Source organism: Scyliorhinus canicula, chromosome 16 (assembly GCF_902713615.1).
Source record: "Scyliorhinus canicula chromosome 16, sScyCan1.1, whole genome shotgun sequence".
In the NCBI taxonomy this organism is placed as follows: domain Eukaryota; kingdom Metazoa; phylum Chordata; class Chondrichthyes; order Carcharhiniformes; family Scyliorhinidae; genus Scyliorhinus; species Scyliorhinus canicula.
The window spans coordinates 89,968,358-89,992,768 of NC_052161.1; the positions used below are offsets into that span (position 1 = coordinate 89,968,358).

Genomic DNA, 24,411 nt, shown 5'->3' on the forward strand with positions numbered 1-24,411 from the left:
TTTTCAAAATGTCTCCCTGCCTTCCTTGGCTCCACATGACAATGACCTTATCTCCCCAAGCTGGAAAACAAATTTTATCTGCAGGCTGCAAAGCACATTAACTCCCCAGGGACTTTCTCCAGTCAAACCACAGCCCATTAGCCCAGCCTGAAAAACACAGGTTGCTAAAAGCTCCCAGCCCTGCAAAACAGAATTCTAAAAAAAACCACACAAGGACTGCATTCAAACAGACTATAATCTCAGGCTTGTAACCCTTAAATTGCCCAGTATTTAGAATCCAATATTCCTAAAGTCTTCCAGTTGTTACAAGGTGTCATAATATACACCAGTATATCATGGTGCAGACACACACTGATGGACACACAGGGACCAATCAACATGTACAAATACCGCAGCCAATCACCAGTTAGAATACACACACTATAAAGGCAGAGGGCACCACGGTTCCCGCTCATTCTGGGTGCTGCCTCTCAGTGTAACAAGAACTCATCCAGCCCGGCACAGACTTACAACACGTGCTGAGTGAATCAACTGGTTTGGACAAGGCTTAGGTCTCTAGTTTAAGTTAGCATCATTTAGACCCACAGTCATCGTGTCTTAGTTAGTTAGAAGTAGTTAATAAAATTGAGTTGAACCTTCATCAGTGTTGGAAGTGTCTGTTCATCTTTCAAGTCTACACTAACCAACACTTAATGGTACCAGAAGTTGAGGGATGCTCGCACTTCTGAGACCTACCTTTCAGTGATCTTCCTTCCACCAGTCTCGCCATCCTACAGAATGGACTCCATTCGCCCGCCGGATCCTGTCCGCATTGCAGGGAATCTGGGCTCCAACTGGAAACTTTTCAAACAGCGCTTCCAGCTGTACCTCGAAGCCAGGGACCTGGAAGCTGCCTTGAACACACGGAAGATTGCTCTCTTCCTCTTCACAGCCGGTGCTGCACATTTACAACTCACTCACCTTCGATGAGGGGGAGGACAAATCGAAGTTCAAAACCATAATTCTGAAGTTCGACAGTCACTGCGCGGTCGAGGTCAACGAGAGCTTCGAGGGATACATGTTTCAGCAGCAAATTCAGGGTAAGGACGAGCCTTTCCAGTCCTTTATTACCCACTTCCGCATCCTTGTGCAGTCCTGCAACTACGGGTCCACCTCTGACTCCATGCTCCGTGACCAGATTGTTTTTGGTGTTCAATCTGAGCCCCTGCGCCAGCAGCTACTAAAAGTAAAGCAGCTCACTCTCGCTACGGCCATTGAGACCTGTGTACTTCATGAACATGCCTCCATGCGCTACTCCTGCATCCAGGCCGCTGAAACGGCGCGGCAAGCCCCTTACGAGGCAGAACGGGTCCAGATGATAAAATCTCTTCAGGCTCTGGATTTGAACGATGGCGGCCATTTTGCGCGCTTTTCGCGTAGTCCCGTGCTTACACGCAGCGAGCGTGCTGACGTCACCGACCGCTTCGCACAGGTACGCGCTATGCTGGATCGCCCCGCGCATATGCAGTGGCGCGACGAACGTCCCAATGCTCCGGCGTGCGGCTCCGCCCACTTAAAGCGGCAATGTCCTGCGAAGCCCCGACGCTGCCTGCAGTGTGGCAAAAGAGGCCACAACGCCGCAAATCTTCCATGCCTGCTGTTTTTAGGAGGTCCTCCCAGCCCCACAGAGACGTCAGGGCTATCCAGCCTGCCATCAATTAACCTAATCCAGACCTTGCTTCCGACTGTGCCTGCAATGACCCACGGGTCCCGTTCCAAATCGGCGTCATTACTACGAACAGGATGTCCCCCAAGCGTGGCACTGAACCCGTCCACGTCCACAGCGTCAGCCAGGATGATGAGTGGTGTGCCACCCTTACGGTCAACCGGTCCCCTGTCAGGTTCCGCCTGGACACTGGCGCTTCTGCCAATCTCATCGCGTCGTCTGATTTTCACAAGCTCTGCGTACAGCCTGCTGTCCTGCCATCTGCGTGTAAATTGCTGGACTACAATGGCAATGCCATCGCCTCCAGCAGCTCCTGCCGCCTTGAGGTGACACATCGCGCTCACACAGCCATTCTCCCGTTCGAGATTGTTGCTGCCTCAAAAGCCTCCTTGCTTGGTGCGCAGGCATGCAAGCTGCTCCACTCAGTGCAGAGAGTACACTCTCTCTCTTCAAGCGATGTGTCTGCATCCTCTGACACAGACTTCAGGGCACAACTCGACTCCATCATCCAGCAATACCATGATGTTTTTGAAGGCTCCCGTACACGTATAAAATCTTACTCAAGCCCAACACCACGCCTGTCGTTCACGCACCTCGCAGAGTCCCAGCGCCCCTCAGGGACTGCCTCAAGCAACAGTTCCAGGACCTCCAGGACCAAGGAGTCATTTCTAGGGTCACGGAACCCACAGATTGGGTAAGATCAATGGCGAGCTGCGGATCTGTATTGATCCTAAAGTCATGAATCAGAATATCATGCGGGAGCACTACCCGATCCCGAAACGTGAGGAGCTCACGTCCGAGATGGCCCACACCAAACTATTCTCAAAACTGGATGCCTCGAAGGGTTTCTGGCAGATCCAACTAGATGAATCAAGCAGGAAGCTGTGTACGTTCAACACACCCTTTGGCAGGTTCTGCGACAACCGGATGCCATTCGGCATCATCTCTGTGTCCGAAGTTTTCCACTGGATCATGGAGCAGATGATGGAGGGGATCGACGGCGTCCGGGTATATGTCGACGACATTATTATCTGGTCAACCACCCCGCACGAACACATTGCCCGCCTTCAGCGTGTTTTCAGGCGCATCCACGAACACGGCCTCCGCCTCAATAGGGCCAAATGCTCCTTCAGCCAGCCAAGTATCAAGTTTCTGGAGGATCACATCTCCCACCAGAGGGTGCGTCCAGGCGAGGACAAGATTGCAGCAATCACGTCCATGAAGACGTCCGAGGACAAGAAAGCGGTTCTCCGGTGCCTGGGTATGGTGAATTTCCTCGGGAAGTTCATCTCAAATCTTGCCAAACACACCACGGCCCTCAGAGACCTGATTCGCAAAACCACAGATTTCCAATGGCTCCCTGCTCACAAGCGTGAATGGCAGGAGTTGAAGTCCAAGCTTTCCACAGCCCCAGTCTTGACCTTTTTCGACCCGACCAAAGAGACCAAAATCTCTACCGATGCCAGTCAGTCGGGAATTGGTGCCGTGCTCCTGCAACGAGATGAGACCTCGTCATGGGCTCCCGTTGCGTATGCGTCGTGGGCGATGACCACCACAGAGCAGCGCTATGCGCAGATTGAGAAAGAGTGTCTCGGCCTTCTCACTGGAGTTGTGAAGTTCCACGACTAAGTCTATGGACTTCAGCAGTTCACGGTTGAAAAATCAAAAAGGACCTGAATGACATGACGCCTCGCCTCCAGCGTATCCTACTCAAGCTGCGCAGGTACGACTTTCAACTGATCTATACCCCGGCAAGGACCTTGCTGTTGCCGATGCCCTCTCAAGGTCGATCACAACTCCGTCTGATCATGATGGCTTCATTTGGCAAATAGATGCTCAAGTTCAGCTTGCAGCCTCCCATTTGCCAGCTTCCGATGCACGACTGATACAAATTCGCCATGAGACAGCGGCTGATCCACTTCTGCAGTGGGTGATGTGCCTAATGTCAGACGGGTGGCTCAAGGGCCAATGCCCGCAATTTTACAACATCCGCGATGACCCTGCGGTTGTCGACGGGGTGCTCTTGAAATTGGATCGCATCGTCATCCCACAAAGCATGCGCCAGCTAGTGTTGGAGCAACTCCATGAAGGCCATTTAGGAATCGGGAAATGCTGCCGCAGGGCCAGAGAAGCCGTCTACTGGCCGGGCATCAATGATGACATCGCCAATGTGGTGCTCAACTGCTCTACCTGCCAACGTTTTCTGCCCGCCCAACCACGAGAGACCCTGATGCCCCATGAGCTCGTCACATCGCCAGGGACCAATGTGGGCATTGACTTGGTCCATGCATTGGGCAGCGACTACGTCATCACCATTGACTACTTCTCCAGTTACCCGGAGGTCATCAGGCTGCACGATCTCACATCCTCGGCTGTGATCAGGGCATGTAAGGAGACATTTGCCCGACATGGCATTGCGCTGACGGTCATGTCGGACAATGGCCCCTGTTTCGCGAGCCAGGAATGGGCCGGCTTCGCCCGACACTACAACTTCGAGCACGTTACGTCCAGTCCCCTATACCCCCAATCCAATGGGAAGGTGGAAAAGGGGGTCCACATTGTCAAGCGGCTCCTCAGCAAGGCCGCGACGCCGGCTCAGATTTCCATCTTGCTCTGCTGGCCTATTGCTCCGCCCCGCTCTCCACCGGCCTGTCGCCTGCTCAGCTGCTAATGAACCGCACCCTCAGAACGACGGTGCCATCAATTCTCACTCCCAGCCTCGATTATGTCCCCGTGCTCCACCGCATGCACATGTCTCAACTGCAGCAGAAAACCTCCTACGACTCACGGGCTGCTGACCTTCCCGACATCCATCCACGCGACAAGGTTCGCATCCACCTCCCGGATGGTGGCTGGTTTGCGCCTGCTATCGTTCTAAAGCAGGTGGCCCCCCGCTCCTTCCTGCTCCGCTTCCCGGATGGATCCATTCGGCGCCGCAACAGGCGTGCTCTTCGCCTGATTCCAGGGTCGTCACGGGATCCTCCGACCAGCTCTTCTACTGATCCCGCCGTGGACTGTGTGGCTCTTCCGGTCGCTCTGCCTGCCCCTGACAATGCTGCAGCCCTCCCGGCTCCTGAGCTGCCAGCCATTGCCCCACCCTTGATGCCGTCAACCAGAGTTCGTCGCCCACCTCAGAGACTGAACTTATGAACTCTGTACACATGTGGACTCTCTGAAATGTTCTTTTTCCTCTATCCTTTATTGTTGCATTCGTTATCCAGTGATTTGTAAATAGATTCGTTGGTTGTTCCAGTTCATGGTAGTCATCTGCACCAGGCACCTTCCTCTGTAAATAGTCTTGTTCCCTGGCTTTGTATATATGTCTTGCACCTCACACGTAGCTAGGTACATTCTCCACATACCCACACTATTTATTATCACATGCCTACATCAACATTTTTTTTATAAAAGGGGGGATGTCAGAATATACACCAGTATATCATGGTGCAGAAACACACTAATGGACACACACAGGGACCAATCAACATGTACAAACACCGCAGCCAATCTCCAGGTAGAATACACACACTATAAAGGCAGAGGTCACCACGGTTCCTGCTCATTCTGGGTGCTGCCTCTCAGTGTAACAAGAACTCATCCAGCCCAGCACAGACTCACAACACGTACTGAGAGAATCAACTGATGTGGACAAGGCTTAGGTCTCTAGTTTAAGTTAGCATCATTTAGACCAGGGGTGGGCAAACTACGGCCCGCGGGCCGCATGTGGCCCGCCAAAGGTATTTCTGCGGCCCACCAAGTCATTAAAAAAAAAAAAAAAAAAAAATTTTTTTTTAAAATTTTTTTTTTTTTTTTTAAGGTTAATGGGGGGGGGGCTGTTGGGTTACTTACTGGTATAGGGTGGATACGTTGACTTGAGTAGGGTGATCATTGCTCGGCACAACGTCGAGGGCCGAAGGGCCTGTTCTGTGCTGTACTGTTCTATGTTCTATATGAGGCGTCCAGAATCATAACCGGGTGAAGTAATTATTTTACTTAATATACTATGCGGCCCTTTGTGAATTGTGAATTTCTGAATGTGGCCCTTGCACGGAAAAGTTTGCCCACCCCTGATTTAGACCCACAGTCATCGTGTCTTAGTTAGTTAGAAATAGTTAATAAAATTGAGTTGAACCTTCATCAGTGTTGGAAGTGTCTGTTCATCTCTCAAGTCTACACTAGCCAACACTTCACAAGGGACCTGGGTGTCCTAGCACACCCATCATTGAAAGTAAGCACGCAGGTACAACAAGCCATTCGAAAGGCAAAACACATGGTTTGCCGGCCTTCATTGTAAGAGGACATGAGTACAGGAAAAAAGATGTCTTATTGCAGCTGAACAGGGCTGTGGAGAGGCCACAGATGGAATATTGTGTGCAGCTTTTATCTCTTTATCTAAGAAAGGATATACTTGCCATTGAGAGAGTGTAGCAGAGGATCACCAAACTGACTCTGGTGTGGCAGGATTGTTGTATGAGGAGAGATTGGGTGGACTGTGTGGGAGTATGGTATTGAGATGGAGGATATGCCATGTTCATATTGTGGTAAAATGGCCAATAGCCTGAAACTTAGGCCCGATTCAGAATTGGGCACTTTGAATTAAGAATTGGACATTTTCAATTTAAAACCACAGGTCAGAACCACAGACAGGCCTGATGGGAATTCCAACAGCTAAGTTGGGATACACTGGACAGGGACAGACAGCCAGGTCAGATCTGGGAATGCCCTGTAAGACATCTGGATGGAACGGTCCCATTCAAATGAATTGCTTGTTGTGGATTGCCCAGATGAAGCTAGAATTTTTGGCACCCAGATCAGCTTATATGGGCTAAGGTTACGTGAGGACAGTGCACCTGAGAATTGACATTGGGGGGTGGGTTCCTGGTGTCCTTCAGAGTTGTCACCAGCAACTCCATTGGGTGTTGCGACCTGCGACAACAAACTCATTGCCTGAGGGCCACAGTAGCTTCTGGAAGGGTGGGAAGAGGGGGATAAGAAGGAGGCTCGATGAAGACTGGATGCAGAGACAGTGGAGAAGACTCAAAAGCACCGGAGGACGGGTGGAAGAGGCTTGCCAGATCCACCTCCGCAGACAAAGGCCCTGAGAAGACCGAGACTCAGAGGATCGGACCCGCGGCTCAATCCAGTTCACTGGCATTTGTAGTGTTTAGCATTTTAGGCATACATTACCTGGGATAATATGGGGGGGGGGGGAAATAAACTTTTTTATTGTGTTTGAAAATAAACTTGGGTTGAATTGTGAACCTATTTTGTCCTTTGCTCATCACGCGAATAAAGGCCCCTGGGAAAAATATTTTACTAATAAACTGGTCAAAGTGTCTGATAATTTACAGGCAACAATATTGAATTGTGGAGCAGGCTCGAAGGGCTGAATGGCCTTCCCCTCCTATTTTCTATGCTTTTTTAGTGTTGTTGGGAGCCTCACTCATCCATGCAAATGTTCCTTGTAGATGGTGGACAGGCTGTGGGGGGAGTTAGGAGGTGAGTTACTCTCCGTAGAATTCCCAGCCTCTGACCGGCTTTTGTAGCCGCAGTATTGAGATGGCTGGGTTCAGTTCAGTTCCTGGTCAGTAGTAACCCCCCAGAATAGTCATGTTAATGTGTGTGTCTATTATCTACGCTACAGTGCTGAATTCGCTGTGAGTTCTCAGAGTGGCAGTGTGCGGTGACCATTGACTGTAAACAGGATGTCCTGTGACCATTCAGAGAGCGCGTGGGAGACATGTTTTTAAATCTAGCGGGTTTTAAATCGAGCGCTCCCTCGCCCTCTCAGCGCAGCTGCCTCGCTGCCATGCCACCTGTCAACACTCTCTCCGTCACTCGCTCTAGTATATATATCTCAGCGTGCAAACCACTTCCTCAAGAATCACTTTCACACAATCTCCTCCACACCTAGTCCAGAGCACCCAGCTCAACCCCCACTCTCGCACAGACACACGCACAGCAGCTGCTACAGCAGAGGACTAGCTCAGAGAGAGTGATAGACAAAGATATATATACATATGTTAGCGAGAGAGAGAGAGACAGAGGCACATCAAGACAAAGACAGATCGAGACAAAGAGAGATCGAGACAGAGAGAGAGATCGAGACAGGGAGAGATCGAGACAGAGAGAGAGATCGAGAAAGAGAGAGAGACAGAGAGATCGAGACAGAGAGATCAAGACAGAGAGAGAGATCGAGACAGAGAGAGATCGAGAAAGAGAGAGAGATCGAGACAAAGAGAGAGATTGAGGCAGAGAGAGAGAGATCGAGACAGGGAGAGATCGAGACAGAGAGAGAGATCGAGAAAGAGAGAGAGACAGAGAGATCGAGACAGAGAGATCAAGACAGAGAGAGATCGAGAAAGAGAGAGAGATCGAGACAAAGAGAGAGATTGAGGCGGAGAGAGAGATCGAGACAGGGAGAGATCGAGACAGAGAGAGAGAGATTGAGAAAGAGAGAGAGATCGAGAAAGAGAGAGAGACAGAGAGATCGAGACAGAGAGATCGAGACAGAGAGAGAGATCGAGACAGAGAGAGATCGAGAAAGAGAGAGAGATCGAGAAAGAGTGAGAGATCGAGACAGAGAGAGAGATCGAGACAGAGAGAGAGATCGAGACAGAGAGATCGAGACAGAGAGAGAGAGATCGAGAAAGAGAGAGATTGAGACACAGAGAGATCGAGACAGAGATTGAGACAGGGAGAGAGAGATCAAGACAGGGAGAGATAGATCGAGAGAGAAATCGAGAGAAAGATTGAGACAGAGCGAGATTGAGGCAGGGAGAGATTGAGACACAGAGAGAGGGATCGGGACTGAGAGAGAGAGGTCGAAACAGAGAGAGAGAAATCGAGAGAGATTAAGACAGGAAGAGATTTAGACACGGCGAGATCAAGACAGGAAGAGATCGAGACGGAGAGATCGAGACAGGGAGAGATCGAGACGGGGGAGATCAAGTTCGGGAGAGATCGAGACAGAGAGATTAAGACAGGGAGAGATCGAGACCGAGGGAGATCGAGAGAGGGAGAGAGATTGAGTCAGGGTGTGATAGATCGAGAGAGAAATCGAGAAAGGGAGAGATCGAGACAGGGAGAGAGGGAGATCGAGACAGGGAGAGAGAGAGATCGAGACAGAGAGAGAGAGATCGAGGCAGATAGAGAGAGAGGGAGATCGAGAGAGAGAGATCGGGACAGAAAGAGAGATCGGGACAGAGAGAGAGATCGAGACAGAGATAGAGATCGAGACAGAAGAGAGATCGAGACACAGATTGAGACAAGGAGAGAGAGAGGTCAAGACAAGGAGAGATAGATCGAGAGAGAAATCGAGACAGAGAGAAAGATCGAGACAGGGAGAGATCAAGACGGAGAGATGGAGACACAGAGAGAGGGATCGGGATTGAGAGAGAGCGGTCGAAACAGAGAGAGAGAAATCGAGACAGGGAGAGAGATCAAGACAGGGAGAGATTTAGACACGGCGAGATCAAGACAGGAAGAGATAGAGACAGAGAGATCGAGAGAGGGAGAGATCGAGACAGGGAGAGATCGAGACAGGGAGAGATCGAGTTAGGGAGAGATCGAGAGAGGGAGAGATCGAGACAGGGAGAGATCGAGACAGGGAGAGATCGAGTTAGGGAGAGATCGAGACCGGGAGAGATCGAGACGGGAAGAGATCGAGACAGGGAGAGATCGAGACAGGGAGAGATCGAGGCAGGGAGAGATTGAGACAGGGAGAGATCGATCCAGGGAGAGATCGAGACAGGGAGAGATCGAGACAGGGAGAGATCGAGTTAGGGAGAGATCGAGACCGGGAGAGATCGAGACGGGAAGAGATCGAGACAGGGAGAGCTCGAGACAGGGAGAGATCGAGACCGGGAGAGATCGAGACGGGAAGAGATCGAGACAGGGAGAGATCGAGACAGGGAGAAATCGAGCCAGGGAGAGATCGAGAGGGAGAGAGATTGAATCAGGGAGTGATAGATCAAGAGAGAAATCGAGACCGAGAGAAAGATTGAGACAGAGATCGAGAAAGGGAGAGAGAGAGATTGAGACAGAGAGAGAGAGATCGAGACAGAGAGAGAGAGGGAGATCGAGAGAGAGAGAGTGAGATCGGGACAGAAAGAAAGAGAGATCGAGACAGAAAGATCGGGTCAGAGAGAGAGATCAAGATAGAGAAAGAGAGAGATCGAGATCTCGGGCGGGATTCTCCGGCCGTGTGTGTCCGCCCAGGACCGAAGAATCCCACCTGAGGTCAATGGAGTTCTCCATTGTCCGCCTCCCGCCTATGACATTCCTGCAGCGGGCGGGGTGCAAGAATCCAGCCCATAGAGAGAAGTTGAGAAAGAAAGAGTGGAATCGAGAAAGAGGGTGATCAAGACAGAGAAAGAGAGGTTGGGTTAGAAAGAGTGGGATCAAGAGAGAGAGAGAGAGAGAGGTCGAGACAGAGAGAGTGACAGAGAGAGAGAGGGAGATCAAGAGAGAGAGAGAGAGCGACAGAGAGAGAGAGAGAGAGAGGGAGATCAAGAGAGAGAGAGAGAGAGAGAGCGACAGAGAGAGAGAGAGAGAGAGAGAGGGAGATCAAGACAGAGAGAGAGAGAGAGAGAGCGGTCGAGACAGAGTGACAGAGAGAGAGAGAGAGGGAGATCAAGAGAGAGAGAGAGGGAGATCGACAGAGAGAGTAAGAAGCCTTACAACACCAGGTTAAAGTCCAACAGGTTTGTTTCAAACACGAGCTTCTGGAGCACTGCTCCTTCCTCAGGTGAATGAAGACTGAGGAAGGAGCAGTGCTCCGAAAGCTCGTGTTTGAAACAAACCTGTTGGACTTTAACCTGGTGTTGTAAGACTTCTTACTGTGCTCACCCCAGTCCAACGCCGGCATCTCCACATCAAGACAGAGAGAGAGAGAGGTTGAGACAGAGAGAGAGAGAGAAAGAGAGAGAGAGAGGGAGATCAAGACAGAGAGAGAGAGGTCGAGACAGAGTGAGTGACAGAGAGAGAGAGAGGGAGATCAAGACAGAGAGAGAGAGAGAGGTCAAGACAGAGAGAGTGACAGAGAGAGAGAGAGAGAGAGAGAGGGAGATCAAGACAGAGAGAGAGAGAGAGGTCAAGACAGAGGGTGACAGATTGAAACAGGGAGATCAAGACACAGAGAGAGGTCAAGACAGAGAGAGAGAGAGGATCAAGACAGAGAGAGAGAGAGTGACAGAGAGAGAAAGAGAGAGGGAGATCAAGAGATGGTGACAGAGAGAAAGAGAGCTAGAGAGAGTGACATAGAGAGAGAGGAACAACTAGACAGAGAGTGACAGAGAAAGAGAAGGGAGAGAGTGTGAGAGAGAGGGGAGAGATAAAGTGACAGAGAAGGGAGAGAGAGAATGACAGAGAGAATGACAGGGAGAGGGGAGAGAGAGAGTGGCAGAGGGGGGAAAGAGAAAGGAGAGAGAGAGAGAGTGACAGGAGAGAGAAAGGGGAGGGAGTGATGTGAGAGAGCGGAAAGAGAGAGAGTGACAGAAGAGAGTGTGACAGGAGAGAGGGGAGAGAGAGAGTGATTGGGAGAGAGTGAGAGAGGGGAGAGTGACACTAGGGAGGGGAGAGAAAGTGACAGGAGAGATAGAGGAGAGAGAGATGGTAGAGAGAAGGGAGAGAGAGAGAGAGGAGAGAGTGATGGGAGAGAGTGAGGCAGAGTTAGAATGGAGGAGTTTCCGTTCCCACTGAGGTTAGGGGAAATCTAATTGCGTGATTTTAGATGATTAAAGGATTTAATTTGATCAATAAGAATAAACTATTACCTCTTAACCTGAATGGGGAGAGGGTGGAAAGAGGAAACTAGAACAATGGGGATAAAGAGTAAAATTTGAGATAAGGCTTGGGAATGTTTGATTGGGTCAGTGTAAAAGGAGATTTATTCTGTATCTCACCCCGTGCTGTAACTGTCCTGGGAGTGTTTGATGGGGACAGTGTAGATGGAGCTTTACTCTGTGTTTAACCCCGTGCTGTACCTGTCCTGGGAGTGTTTGATGGGGACAGTGCAGCGAGAGCTTTATTCTGTATTTAACCCTGAGCTGTACCTGTCCTGGGAGTGTTTGATGGGGACAGTGCAGCGAGAGCTTTATTCTGTATTTAACCCTGAGCTGTACCTGTCCTGAGAGTGTTTGATGGGGACAGGACAGACAGAGTTTAAACTCTCTGTCGCCAATCAGGAGCGTGGCTGTGTATGTGTCAGTGTGGGAGGGAACACTCTCAGTCGCTGATTTGAGTTTGGTGCTTGAGCGTGGCAGAGTCAAATCTGTAGAAGAACAGCAGTGAGTCATTCAGAGAGAGTGAGCGGGGAGACAGTCAGATTAAAACCAATGGACAGGTAAGGTGAAAGGGTTTTCATTTCAGCTGTCGGGGCACCACCCTCCCTCAGATCCCTGGCGTTGCTCTGAGGCAACACAACCTCTCGATACTCGGTGCCTTCCCTCAGCAACCTCTCTCCCCAAACACATCCCACTGGGGCAGGAAGTGTGAGGAAAGGGGAAGATTCTGTTCGATTACCCCCATTCAGCCTTGCAGTGATCCCCCGGGTAATACTGCGAGGGCCTGACACCCTTCATACTGACGCTGTTCTGATTTGACTCACACTCCAACCACAGCAGCAAGCTGCAACCTGAAAGGCAGAACACAGCAGGATCCCAGTATCACCAGCTGGGATTCTCACCCACAAGCACTGCTTTCTTTATCACCGAATTTGAAATAGTTCTCACCCGAGGGATTTCCCACTCAGCTTGTCCGTCAGAGCGGAGATAACCCCCGGCATCCTCAATTGCCAGACCCTATCCCCCACCTCACCCTCCATTTAAACCCACCAGCCCCAGAGAGGACAGACAGCTTTCACATTCAAGTCTTCTCTGACAGTGCAGCACTCCCTCAGTACTGACCCTCTGACAGTGCGGCACTCCCTCAGTACTGACCCTCTGACAGTGCAGCACTCCCTCAGTACTGACTCTCTGACAGTGCGGCACTCCCCCAGTACTGACCCTCTGACAGTGCAGCACTCCATCAGTACTGACCCTCTGACAGTGCGGCACTCCCTCAGTACTGATCTTCTGACAGTGTGGCACTCCCTCAGTACTGACTCTCTGACAGTGCAGCACTCCCACAGTACTGACCCTCTGACAGTGCAGCACTCCCTCAGTACTGATCCACTGTCAGTGCAACACTCCCTCAGTACTGACCCTCTGACAGTGCAGCATTCCCTCAGTACTGAGCCTCTGACAGTGTGGCACTCCCTCAGCACTGACCCTCTGACAGTGCAGCACTCCCTCAGTACCGACCCTCTGACAGTGCGACACTCCCTCAGTACTGACTCTCTGAGAGTGCAACACTCCCTCAGTACTGACCCTCTGACAGTGCAGCATTCCCTCACTACTGACCCCCCGACAGTGCGGCACTCCCTCAGTACTGATCCCCCGACAGTGCGGCACTCCCTCAGTACTGACCCTCTGACAGTGCGGCACTCCCTCACTACTGACCCCCCGACAGTGCGGCACTCCCTCAGTACTGATCCCCCGACAGTGCGGCACACCCTCAGTACTGACCCCCCGACAGTGCGGCACTCCCTCAGTACTGACCCCCCGACAGTGCGGCACTCTCTCAGTACTGACCCCCCGACAGTGCGGCACTCCCTAAGTACTGACCCTCTGACAGTGCGGCACTCCCTCAGTACTGACCCCCCGACAGTGCGGCGCTCCCTCAGTACTGACCCTCTGACAGTGCGACACTCCCTCAGTACTGACCCTCTGACAGTGCGGTACTCCCCCAGTACTGACCACCCGACACTCCAGCACTCCATCAGTGCTGACCCTCTGACAGTGCGACACTCCCTCAGTACTGACCCCCCGGCAATGCAGCAGTCCCTCAGTACTGACCCTCTTGCAGTGTGGCACTCCATCAGTCCTGATCCTCTGACAGAGCAGCACTCCCTCAATCATGATCCTCTGACAGTGTAGTACTACCTCAGTCCTGACATTCTGACAATGTGCACTCCCTCAGCAATGACCCTCTTATAGTGCAGCATTCCCTCAGTACTGACCCTCTGATACTGCAGCACTCCCTCATTACTGGCCCTCTGACAGTGCAGCACTCCCTCAGTATTGACCCTCTGATAATGCAGCACTCCCTCAGTACTGACCCTCTGATAGTGCAGCACTCCCTCAGTACTGACCCTTTGATAGTGCAGCACTCCCCCAGTACTGACCCTCTGACAGTGCGACACTCCTTCAGTACTGACCCTCTGACAGTGCAGCATTCCCTCAGTACCGACCCTCTGACAGTGCGGCACTCCCTCAGTACTGACCCTCTGACAGTGCAGCACTCCCTCAGTACTGACTCTCTGACAGTGCGGCACTCCCTCAGTACTGACCCCCCGACAGTGCAGCACTCCCTCAGTACTGTTCCTCTGATAGTGCAGCACTCCCTCAGTACTGACCCTCTGATAGTGCAGCACTCCCTCAGTACTTACCCTCTGATAGTGCAGCACTCCCTCAGTACTTATCCTCTGATAGTGCGCGTTCCCTCTTTACAGGGTGCCAGAATGCTCCCAGTTCTCATTAACGTATAAATTGAAGGATTGTTAAGGATGATACCATTGCTGTCAGCTACCCCTCACTCCATGAGGCTTAATGCCGCAATGCTTTCTCCTCGTGCCCCTCGCTGAGCTAGTCTTGTTGTTTATTGGCCACAGGACTCCATCTGTGATGCATCCCACAGTTGAATAGCCAGCACTTGTTTTTAGTTTTTCGAAATTCGTTTGACAGTTGATTTGCACACTGAACGACTCTTACCCAGCTGAATGAACAGCAACTCAATAGCACTCACTCGAGTGGATGGTGGGTTACAGTATTACAGCAGGTGACCGATAGAAAAGCTGTCCCCTGGAGGACAGGTCACAGTATTACACAAGGCAAGACCGTGCTAATGAGGACACCACCTGGCGGTGGTTTATTGTATAAAATTTGGGTCCAGAATCGCCTTTATCTGTCCCCTGACCTGGTTGTGCCTGTCCTTGGAGATATTGAAGGGGACAGTGTGCAGGAAGTTTTACTCTATATCTAACCCCATCTGTACGTGTCTTGGGAGCATTCGCTGGGAGGCTGTAGAGGGAGATTTTCTCTACCTAACCCGTGCCATACATGTCCTAGGAGTGTTTGATGGGGACAGTGTAGAGGGAGATTTACTCTGTATCTAACCCCGTGCTGTATCTGTCCTGGGAGTGTTTGATGGGGACAGTGTAGAGGGAGATTTACTCTGTATCTAACCCCGTGCTGTACCTGTCCTGGGAGTGTTTGATGGGGACAGTGTAGATGGAGATTTACTCTGTATCTAACCGTGCTGTACCTGTCCTGGGAGTGTTTGATGGGGACAGTGTAGAGGGAGCTTTGCTCTGTATCTAACTGTGCTGTACCTGTCCTGGGAGTGTTTGATGTGGACAGTGTAGAGGGAGCTTTCCTCTGTATCTAACCCCGTGCTGTACCTGTCCTGGGAGTGTTTGATGGGGACAGTGCAGAGGGAGCTTTACTCTGTTTCTAACCCCGTGCTGTACCTGTCCTGGAAGTGCTTGATAGGGACAGTGCAGAGGGAGCTTTACTCTGTTTCTAACCCCGTGCTGTACCTGTCCTGGGAGTGTTTGATGGGGACAGTGTAGGGGGAGCTTTACTCTGTATCTAACCCCGTGCTGTTCCTGCCCTGGGAGTGTTTGATGGGGACAGTGTAGAGGGAGATTTACTCTGTATCTAACCCCGTGCTGTAACTGTCCTGGGAGTGTTTGATGGGGACAGCGTAGAGGGAGCTTTACTCTGTATCTAGCCCCATGCTGTACGTGCCCTGGGAGTGTTTGATGGGGACAGTCCAGAGGGAGCTTTACTCTGTATCTAACCCTGTCTTTCTTCCCATTCCTCCCCAGTTGCCTTATGGTGAAGAAGAAATTCCTTTACCATTTCAAGAACGCGAGATGGGCCAAGGGCCGACACGAGACCTATATATGTTACATCGTAAAACGGCGGGACAGTGACACCTCCAGCTCCCTGGATTTTGGATTCCTGAGGAATAAGCCTGGAGTGCATGCCGAGATGGTCTTCCTTCACCTCCTAACGGGCTGGGACCTGAACCCCGAACGCACCTACCGGCTGACCTGGTTCAGTTCCTGGAGCCCCTGCTATGAGTGCGCGCTGAGGGTGGTCGAGTTCCTCCGCGCTCGGCCCAATCTGCGCCTCCGCCTCTTTGTGGCCCGCCTGTACTACTGCGGCGATAAAACCCTTCAGCCCGAGGGCCTCCGCCGTCTCCAACAAGCCGGGGTCAACCTGTGGATCATGACCTATAAAGGTCAGAGTGCCACTGGGGGTCAAGGGGGAAGGGGAATCATCAATGGTGAAACATTGATTTCAATAAAAAAAGTCTGAGAAATTGAAAAATGTCCAAACAAGACCCTGAATCAATTGTCGTAAATCTAATGCCCTTAAGGGGAATTAAACCTGCCGCCCTGACCCGGTCTGTCCTCCATCTGATTTCAGCAGCGTTGTTTGATCTTAAATGCCCCTCGATCAGCCACAATCTTATTAAATGGCCGAGCAGGCTGGAAGGGGCTAATTGGTCTTCTTCCCTTCCTGTGGTCTTGACATGAGTTTAAATGTGACTAAAGAATTCAGTTGGCTTCATCGAGATATCCTCCATTCGGTTGAGGGAAGCAATGGGGGGAGGGGGTGAATGGGGGATTGATTTTCATAGGTGTCACAAGCACAGCAGGAGACCATTCGGCCCATTAGGTGTCCAATCCAGTCAAATAAAGACCTGACTGCACTAATCCCATTATCCAGCATTGGCCATAAGCCCAGGAAGTTATTGCATCGCCTGTGATTATCAAAATACTTCTTAAATGTTACGAAAGCTTCTGACTCACCCTTTCAGACAACGTGTTCCAGATTTCTGACGCCCTCTGGGTGAAGAAGCGTTCCCTCAAGTCCCCTCTGAATCTCCTGTCCCTTACCTTAAATCTAGGCTCCCTTCTCCAATTATTGACCCCTCTACGAAGGGGAAAAGTACCTCCCTGTCCATCCTATGTTCCTCATAATGTTGTACACCTCAATCAGGTCCCCTCTCAGCCTTCTCTGCTCCACGGAAAACAACCCCTGTCTAACCAGCCTCTCTTCATAGCTGCAAAGCTCCAGCCCTGGCAACATCCTGGTGAATCTCCTCTGCACCCGCTTTAGTGCAATCACATTCTTTCTATAGTGTGGTGACCAGAACTGTGGACTTTACTCCAACTGTGGACTAACTAGCATTTTATACAGCTCCAGCATAACCTCCCTGCTCTTATATTCTGTGCCTTAAAAACTAGTGTCCCATGTGTCTTCTTAACCACCTTATCTGCCTGTTCTGCTGTCTTCATGGATCTTTGGACATGCAACCTAAGGTCCTCTGTACGTCTCTATTTTAGTAACTAGAGAAAGTCAATGGTAATAGAACAAGGATCGATTGAACTGTGTATAATATTCTGCCATAGGAGTAACTCTCTTCTTATCTACCTGTCCTGCTGCCTTCAGGAATTTCCCAAGGTCCTTCTGATTCTCTGTACTTCCCAGTGTCCCACTGTTAATTGTGTATTCCTTTGTCTTGTTAGTCCTCCCAAAATTCATCACCTCTCACATTTCCGTGGGAATTCCATTCGCCATTGTTCTGCCCATCAGACCCGTCTGTCGATATCTTGCAGCAGTGTGCAGCTATTCACCTCACTACGTCAGTTTGAGATACTTACTAGCCAAGGCATAGAATATATGACTCACTGCCTGAAAGGGTGGTTGAGGCAAGAACTCTCACAGCTATTAAGAATTTTTGATGAGCACTTGAATTTCCATAGCAGACAAGGTGACAGTCCAAGAGCTGGAAAATTGAATTAGAAGAGTTAGGGCCTCAATAGCCAGCACTCACCTGATGGGCCAAAGGGACTCTTTCCTGTGCTGTAAAACCCATTTTTGTGTCAATCAAATCAGTGAGGGGATTGGGAACACTAGCTACTGGGCACCTTAAAACCTAACCCAGGCAGCCTGCAGTTAATGGGGACCGGGTAAGGGGGAAGAGCAGAGAACCCCACCCCCGCCCGGCTCCCTTTCATAGAACGATACAGCGCAGTACAGGCCCTTCGGCCCTCGATGTTGCACCGACATGGAAAAAATCTAAAGGCCATCTAACCTACACTATGCCCTTATCATCCATATGCTTATCCAATAACTTTTTAAATGCCCTCAATGTTGGCGTGTACACTACTGTTGCAGGTAAAATTTCATTCTCTGTCTCTGCTGCATTTGTCCTGGAAATAGTTGATGAAGACAGTGGTATGGAGAGGTTTACTCTGTATCTAACCCTATGCTGTATCTGTCCTGGGAGTGTTTGATGGGGACAGTGTAGAGCGAGCTTTACTCTGTATCTAATCCCGTGCTGTACCTGTCCTGGGAGTGTTTGATGGGGACAGTGTAGAGGGTGATTTACTCTGCATCTAATCCCGTGCTGTATCTGTCCTGGGAGTGTTTGATGGGGACAGTGTAGAGGGAGCTTTACTCTGTATCTAATCCTAAACTGTACCTGTCCCGGGAGTGTTTGATGGGGGCAGTGCAGAGGGTGATTTACTCTGCATCTAATCCCGTGCTGTATCTGTCCTGGGAGTGTTTGATGGGGACAGTGCAGAGGGAGGTTTACTCTGTATCTAACCCCGTGCTGTACCTGTCCTGGGAGTGTTTGATGGGGACAGTGTAGAGGGAGCTTTACTCTGTATCTAACCCCGTGCTGTGCCTGTCCTGGGAGTGTTTGATGGGGACAGTGTAGAGGGTGATTTATTCTGTATCTAACCCCGTGCTGTACCTGTCCTGGGAGTGTTTGATGGGGCCAGTGTAGAGGGTGATTTACCCTGCATCTAACCCCATGCTGTACCTGTCCTGGGAGTGTTTGATGGGGACAACGTAGAGGTTGATTTACTCTGTATCTAACACTGTGTTTCCTTTTTAAAGATTATTTTTACTGTTGGAACACATTTGTCGCGACAAAAGAGAAAGGCTTTAAGGCATGGGAGGGGTTACATGAGAACTCAGTTCGATTAAGTCGATTATTGAGAAGAATCCTGCAGGTGAGTGAATATTCAGCGCTATGTCAGTGGAAAGACCATCTAATCCTCCATATGAAGACCACCTCTCTAATCCCACAATTCCCCCGACAAAGGCCATCTCTCTGATCCCCAAACTCTCCTGGCAAAGAAAATCTCTCTAATCACTGAACTCTTCCGGAAAAGACCATCTCTCTAATCCCCCAACTCTCCCGGCAAAGACCATCTCTCTAATCCCCCAACTCTCCCGGAAAAGACCATCTCTCTAATACCCCAACTCCCCCGGCAAAGACCATCTCTCTAATACCCCAACTCCCCCGGCAAAGGCCATCTCTCTAATCCCTGAACTCCCCCGGCAAAGACCATCTCTCAAATCCTTGAACTCTCCCGGCAAAGACCATCTCTCTAATCCCCCAACTCTCCCGGCAAAGACCATCTCTCTAATCCTCCAACTCCCCTGGCAAAGACCATCTCTCTAATCCCCCAACTCTCCCGGCAAAGACCATCTCTCTAATCCTCCAACTCCCCGGTAAAGAACATCTCTCTAATCCCCCAACTCTCCCGGCAAAGACCATCTCTCTAATCTTTGAACTCTCCCGGCAAAGACCATCTCTCTAATCCCCCAACTCTCCCGGCAAAGACCATCTCTCTAATCCTTTAACTCTCCCGGCAAAGACCATCTCTCTAATCCCTGAACTCTCCCAGCAAAGACCATCTCTCTAATCCCCCAACTCTCCCGGCAAAGACCATCTCTCTAATCCCTGAACTTTCCTGGCAAAGACCATCTCTCTAATCCCCCAACTCCCCCAGCAAAGACGAGCTCTCTAATCCCTGAACTCTCCAGCAAGACCATCTCTCTAATCCCCAAACTCTCCGGGCCAAGACCATCTCTCTAATCCCCCAACTCAACTGGCAAACACCATCTCTCCAATCCCCAAACTCTCCCGGAAAATGCCATCTCTCTCTAAACCCCCAACTTTCCCGGCAAAGACCATCTCTCTAATCCCTGAACTCTCCCGGCAAACACCATCTCTCTAATCCCTGAACTCTCCCGGCAAACACCATCTCTCCAATCCCCCAACTCTCCCGGCAAAGACCATCTCTCTAATCCCCCAACTCCCCCGGCAAAGACGAGCTCTCTAATCCCTGAACTCTCCCAGCAATGACCATCTCTCTAATCCCAAAACTCTCCCGGCCAAGACCATCTCTCTGATCCCCCAACTCAACCGGCAAACACCATCTCTCCAATCCCCAAACTCTCCCGGAAAATACTATCTCTCTCTAAACCCCAACTCTCCCGGCAAAGACCATCTCTCTAATCCCTGAACTCTCCCGGCAAACACCAACTCTCCAATCTCCCAACTCTCCCAGCAATGACCATCTCTCTAATCCCCAAACTTTCCCGGCCAAGACCATCTTTCTAATCCCCCAACTCTCCCGGCAAAGTCCATCTCTCTCTAATCCCCCAACTCTCCTGGCAAAGACCATCTCTCTCTAATTCCCAAACTCTCCCGGAAAATACCATCTCTCCAATCCCCCAACTCTCCAGGCAAAGACCATCTCTCTAATCCCCCAACTCTCCCGGCAAAGACCATCTCTCTAATCCCCCAACTCTCCCGGCAAAGACCATCTCTCTAATCCCCCAACTCTCCCGGCAAAGACCATCTCTCTAATCCCCCAACTCTCCCGGCAAAGACCATCTCTCTAATCCCCCAACTACATGAGAACATTAAAAACTAGGAATAGGAGGAGGCCATCTGGCCCCTGAAGCAAACTCTCCCGGCAAAGACCATCTCTCTAATCCCACAACTCTCCAGGCGAACACCATACCTCTAATCTCCTAACTCCCCCCTCAAAATTCATCCCTCTATTCATCCCTCTAATCACCTAATTCTCCTGTGGAAGATCATCTCTCAAATCCCCTAAAATCATCTGGCGAATGCAATCCCATGATCCTCTAACTCACCCATTAAAAAATATCCCTCTAAACCCTAACGTTGCCATCAAAAACCATCTCTACAATCCCCTAACTCGACAGGTGAACACTATTCCTCTCAGGCCATTACTCAAAGACCTTCCCTCCAATTCCCAAACTCTCCATAGAAGATCATCCCTCTAATCCCCGAACTCTCCCATTGAAAACCATCCCTCTAGTCCCATAACTCTTCCATCAAAGACTATTCCTCTAATCCAAAAACCCTCCATGGAAGTCAATCCCTCTAAACCCCAACACTCCTGGCGAAGAACATCCCTCTAATCTCCTAACTCTCCCTGCAAAGACCATTCCTCTAATCACCTAAATCTCCCATCGATATCCATCCCTCCGATACCCCAACTCTCCTATCAAAGACCATCTCTCTAATACCTCAATTTTCCCATCGAAGACCATTCCTCTAATCCCCTAACACTCTGAGAAAAGACAACTCTCTAATCTCTTAACACACCCGGCAAAAACCATCCCTCTAATTCCCTAGTTCTCCCATCGAAGACCAACTCTATAATCCCATCCCCTCCCGGCGAAGACCATCCCTCTAATCTCCTAATTCTCCCGGTGAAGACCATTCCTCTAATCCCCCATCAAAATCCATCCCTTTAATCCCTAACTCGCATGACGAAGACCATCCCTCTAATCCCTCAACTCTCCCGGCAAAGACCATTCCTCTAATCCCCCGTCCCATCAAAAACCATACCTCTGATCCCACAACTCTTCCATTCAACACCATTCCTCTAATCGCTTTGCTCTCATTCAAGACCAACCCTCTAATCCCCTAAATCTTCCGGCGAGGACCAAACACTACTCTTCTAATTTCCCCATCAAAGACCATCCTTCTAATCCCCTAATTCTCACAATGAAGGTCATCCTTCTAATCTCCTTGCTCTCCCATCGAAGACCAACCCTCTAATCTCCAAGCTCTCCCATCGAAGACCATCCCTCTAATCTCCTTGCTCTCCCATCGAAGACCATCCCTCTAATCTCCTAGCTCTCCCATCGATGACCTTCCCTCTAATCTCTTAACTGTCCCAGCAAAGAGCATTTCTCTAATCTCCTAATTCTCCTGGTGACGACCATCCCGCTAATCCCCAAATCTCCCTCTGACGACCATCTCGCTAATCCCCCAACTCTCTCATCGGAGACGATCTAATCTCTGAACTCTCCCATCCAACACTATCCATCTAATCCCGAACTCTCCAATTGAAGACCATCTGTCTAATCCCGTAACACTCCATTCAAAATCCTTCCCTTATATCCCCCAAATCTCCCATCGAAATCCATCCCTCCAATCCCCTAACTCTCGCATCAAAATCCATCCCTCCAATCCCCCAAATCTTCCATGTGGACCATTCTTCTAATCCCCTGATTTTTGCATCGAAGACTATCCCTCTAACTCCTTAACTCTCTCATCGAACTATCCCATACCTCAACCATTAGAGATCATCCCTCTAATATTCTAACTCTTCCAGTGAAGACCACCTCTCTAATCCCCTAACTCTCCCAAGTGAAAATTATCCCTCTAATCCTCTAACGCCCACAATCAAAAACCATCCCTCTGATCCCATAACTCTTCCATCAAAGACTATCCCTCTAATCCCCTTAATCTCCATTCAAGATCATTCACCTAATTCCCTAACTCTCCTGGCGAGGACCATCCCTCTATTCTCCTAATTTCCCCCTCGAAGACCATCCCTCTTACCCCCTAATAATGTCTCTAACCTGCCCACCGAAGACCATCTCTTTAATCTAGGGGTTGCATGGGAGCACAGTTGTTTCACAGCTCTAGGGTCCCAGGTTCGATTCCCGGCCTGGGTCACTGACTGTGCGGACTCTGCACACTGTATCTGTGTGGGTTTCCTCCAGGTGCTCTGGTTTCCTCCCACAAATCCCGAAAGACGTGCTGTTAGGTAATTTGGACATTCTGAATTCTCCCTGTGTACCTGAACAGGTGCTGGAATGTGGCGACTAGGGGCTTTTCGCAGTAACTTCATTGCAGTGTTAATGTAAACCTTCTTGTGACAATAAAGATTATTATTTTAATCCCCTCGCACTCCTATCGAAGACCATCTCTCTGAGCCCCTAACTCACCTATTGAAGACCATCCCCTCTAATCGCTAACTCTCATGGCAAAGACCATCCGTCTAATCCCCTACTGAAGACTATTTCTATAATCCCCAACTCTCCAGACGAAGACCATCCCTCTAACCCTCGCAGTGAAGACCATCCCTCTAATCCCCTAACTCTCCTATCGGAGGCCATCTAATCCCCAAACTCTCCCATCCAGGACCATCCCTCTAATCCCACAATTATCCCATCGAAGACCATTCCTCTAATTCCCCAACTCTCCCATCGGAGGCCAGGGATGGCAAGGTGGCTAGCACTGCTGCTTCACAGCACCAGGGACCCAGGTTCAATTCCGGCCTTGGGTGGCTGTCAGTGTGAAGGTTGCACTTTCGCCCCATATCTGCATGGGTTTCATCTGGGTGTTCCTGTTTCCTCCCACAGTGCAAAGATATGCAGGTTAGGTGGATTAGCCATGATTTAAAAAAAATTGCCCCTTAAAGTCCAGGGGTGTGCAGGTTAGGTACAGGAGTGGGCTTAGGTACGGTGCTCTTTCAGAGGGTAGGTGCAGACCCAATGGGCTGTATGGCCTCCTTCTGAACTGTAGGTATTCTATCTAATCCCCTAATCCTCCCATTGAAGACTATCACTCTCTTAATGGTTCTGAACGAAGACTGCAGGAACACTGGTTACTTTCTCTCATGTTTCTTTTCTCTCTTTCTGCCCCTCTCCCACAGCCACTGGACGAATTTGACGATTTCAGGGATGCATTCAAACTGCTGGGCCTCTGATCTCAGTGACCCTAATAACCCTTGGTGAACGGCTGCCTCCTCTCGCCAACCAACAATCAACTGACTGACCGCAGGAGAAAGCAGCCGCCCATTTCTCCACCTCCTCCGCCGGCCTCCTTTCAGGCCTCTTCAGAGCCCAGGCAAGGGGCTTGCATCACGCACGGCAACTACTTAGGCCCCAGGCTTGTCAGGACACCCCCAAACTCTACCAAAAACAGTTAGAGAGTGGAAAATCTGGTTTGCTTCAGTCACAACAAGATCAACCCTGGCTGCCCCACTCAGACCAGGCCGAGACTGAAGCATGGGACTTGCCATGATGTGTGCCTGAGTATCAAACACCAACTGGGAGCAGTACCAAGTCTTACAACACAAGGTTAAAGTCCAATTGGCTTGTTTGGAATTTCGGAGCGCAACTCCTTCATCAGCATCGCTCCGAAAGCTAGTGATTCCAAAGCTAGTGGTTAAAGTGACTTTAACCTGCTGATGTAAGACTTATTACTGTGCCCACCCCAGTCCCATGCCAGCATCGTCACATCATACCAACTGGGAGGACATTCCACTCAAATTCAATTTTAAAAAGCATTAATAAAGCAAGACATATTCACCTGTACAGTCAAACCTTGTACTCCGGTTAAATAAAATACTTGAAACTAACTTTCTACATCAATTAATTTCAGGGAGTTTATAATGTCAAACGGACAGGAGCAAGTTGCATGCCGGAGTCTAATCGAGGGATTCGGGTGGT

At 50.2% G+C, this 24,411-nt stretch overlaps 1 protein-coding gene across 1 annotated transcript; it reads left to right on the plus strand.

Annotated features, from left to right (window-relative positions):
• The first annotated feature begins 11,952 nt into the window (after positions 1-11,952).
• Positions 11,953-24,320, plus strand: aicda (activation-induced cytidine deaminase). Its single transcript, XM_038822280.1, has 4 exons — positions 11,953-12,050; positions 15,636-16,054; positions 18,730-18,845; positions 23,613-24,320. Exons 1-4 carry the CDS (start codon positions 12,043-12,045, stop codon positions 23,664-23,666), a joined length of 597 nt encoding a protein of 198 aa, XP_038678208.1. The 5' UTR covers positions 11,953-12,042; the 3' UTR covers positions 23,667-24,320.
• Positions 24,321-24,411: the final 91 nt, after the last annotated feature.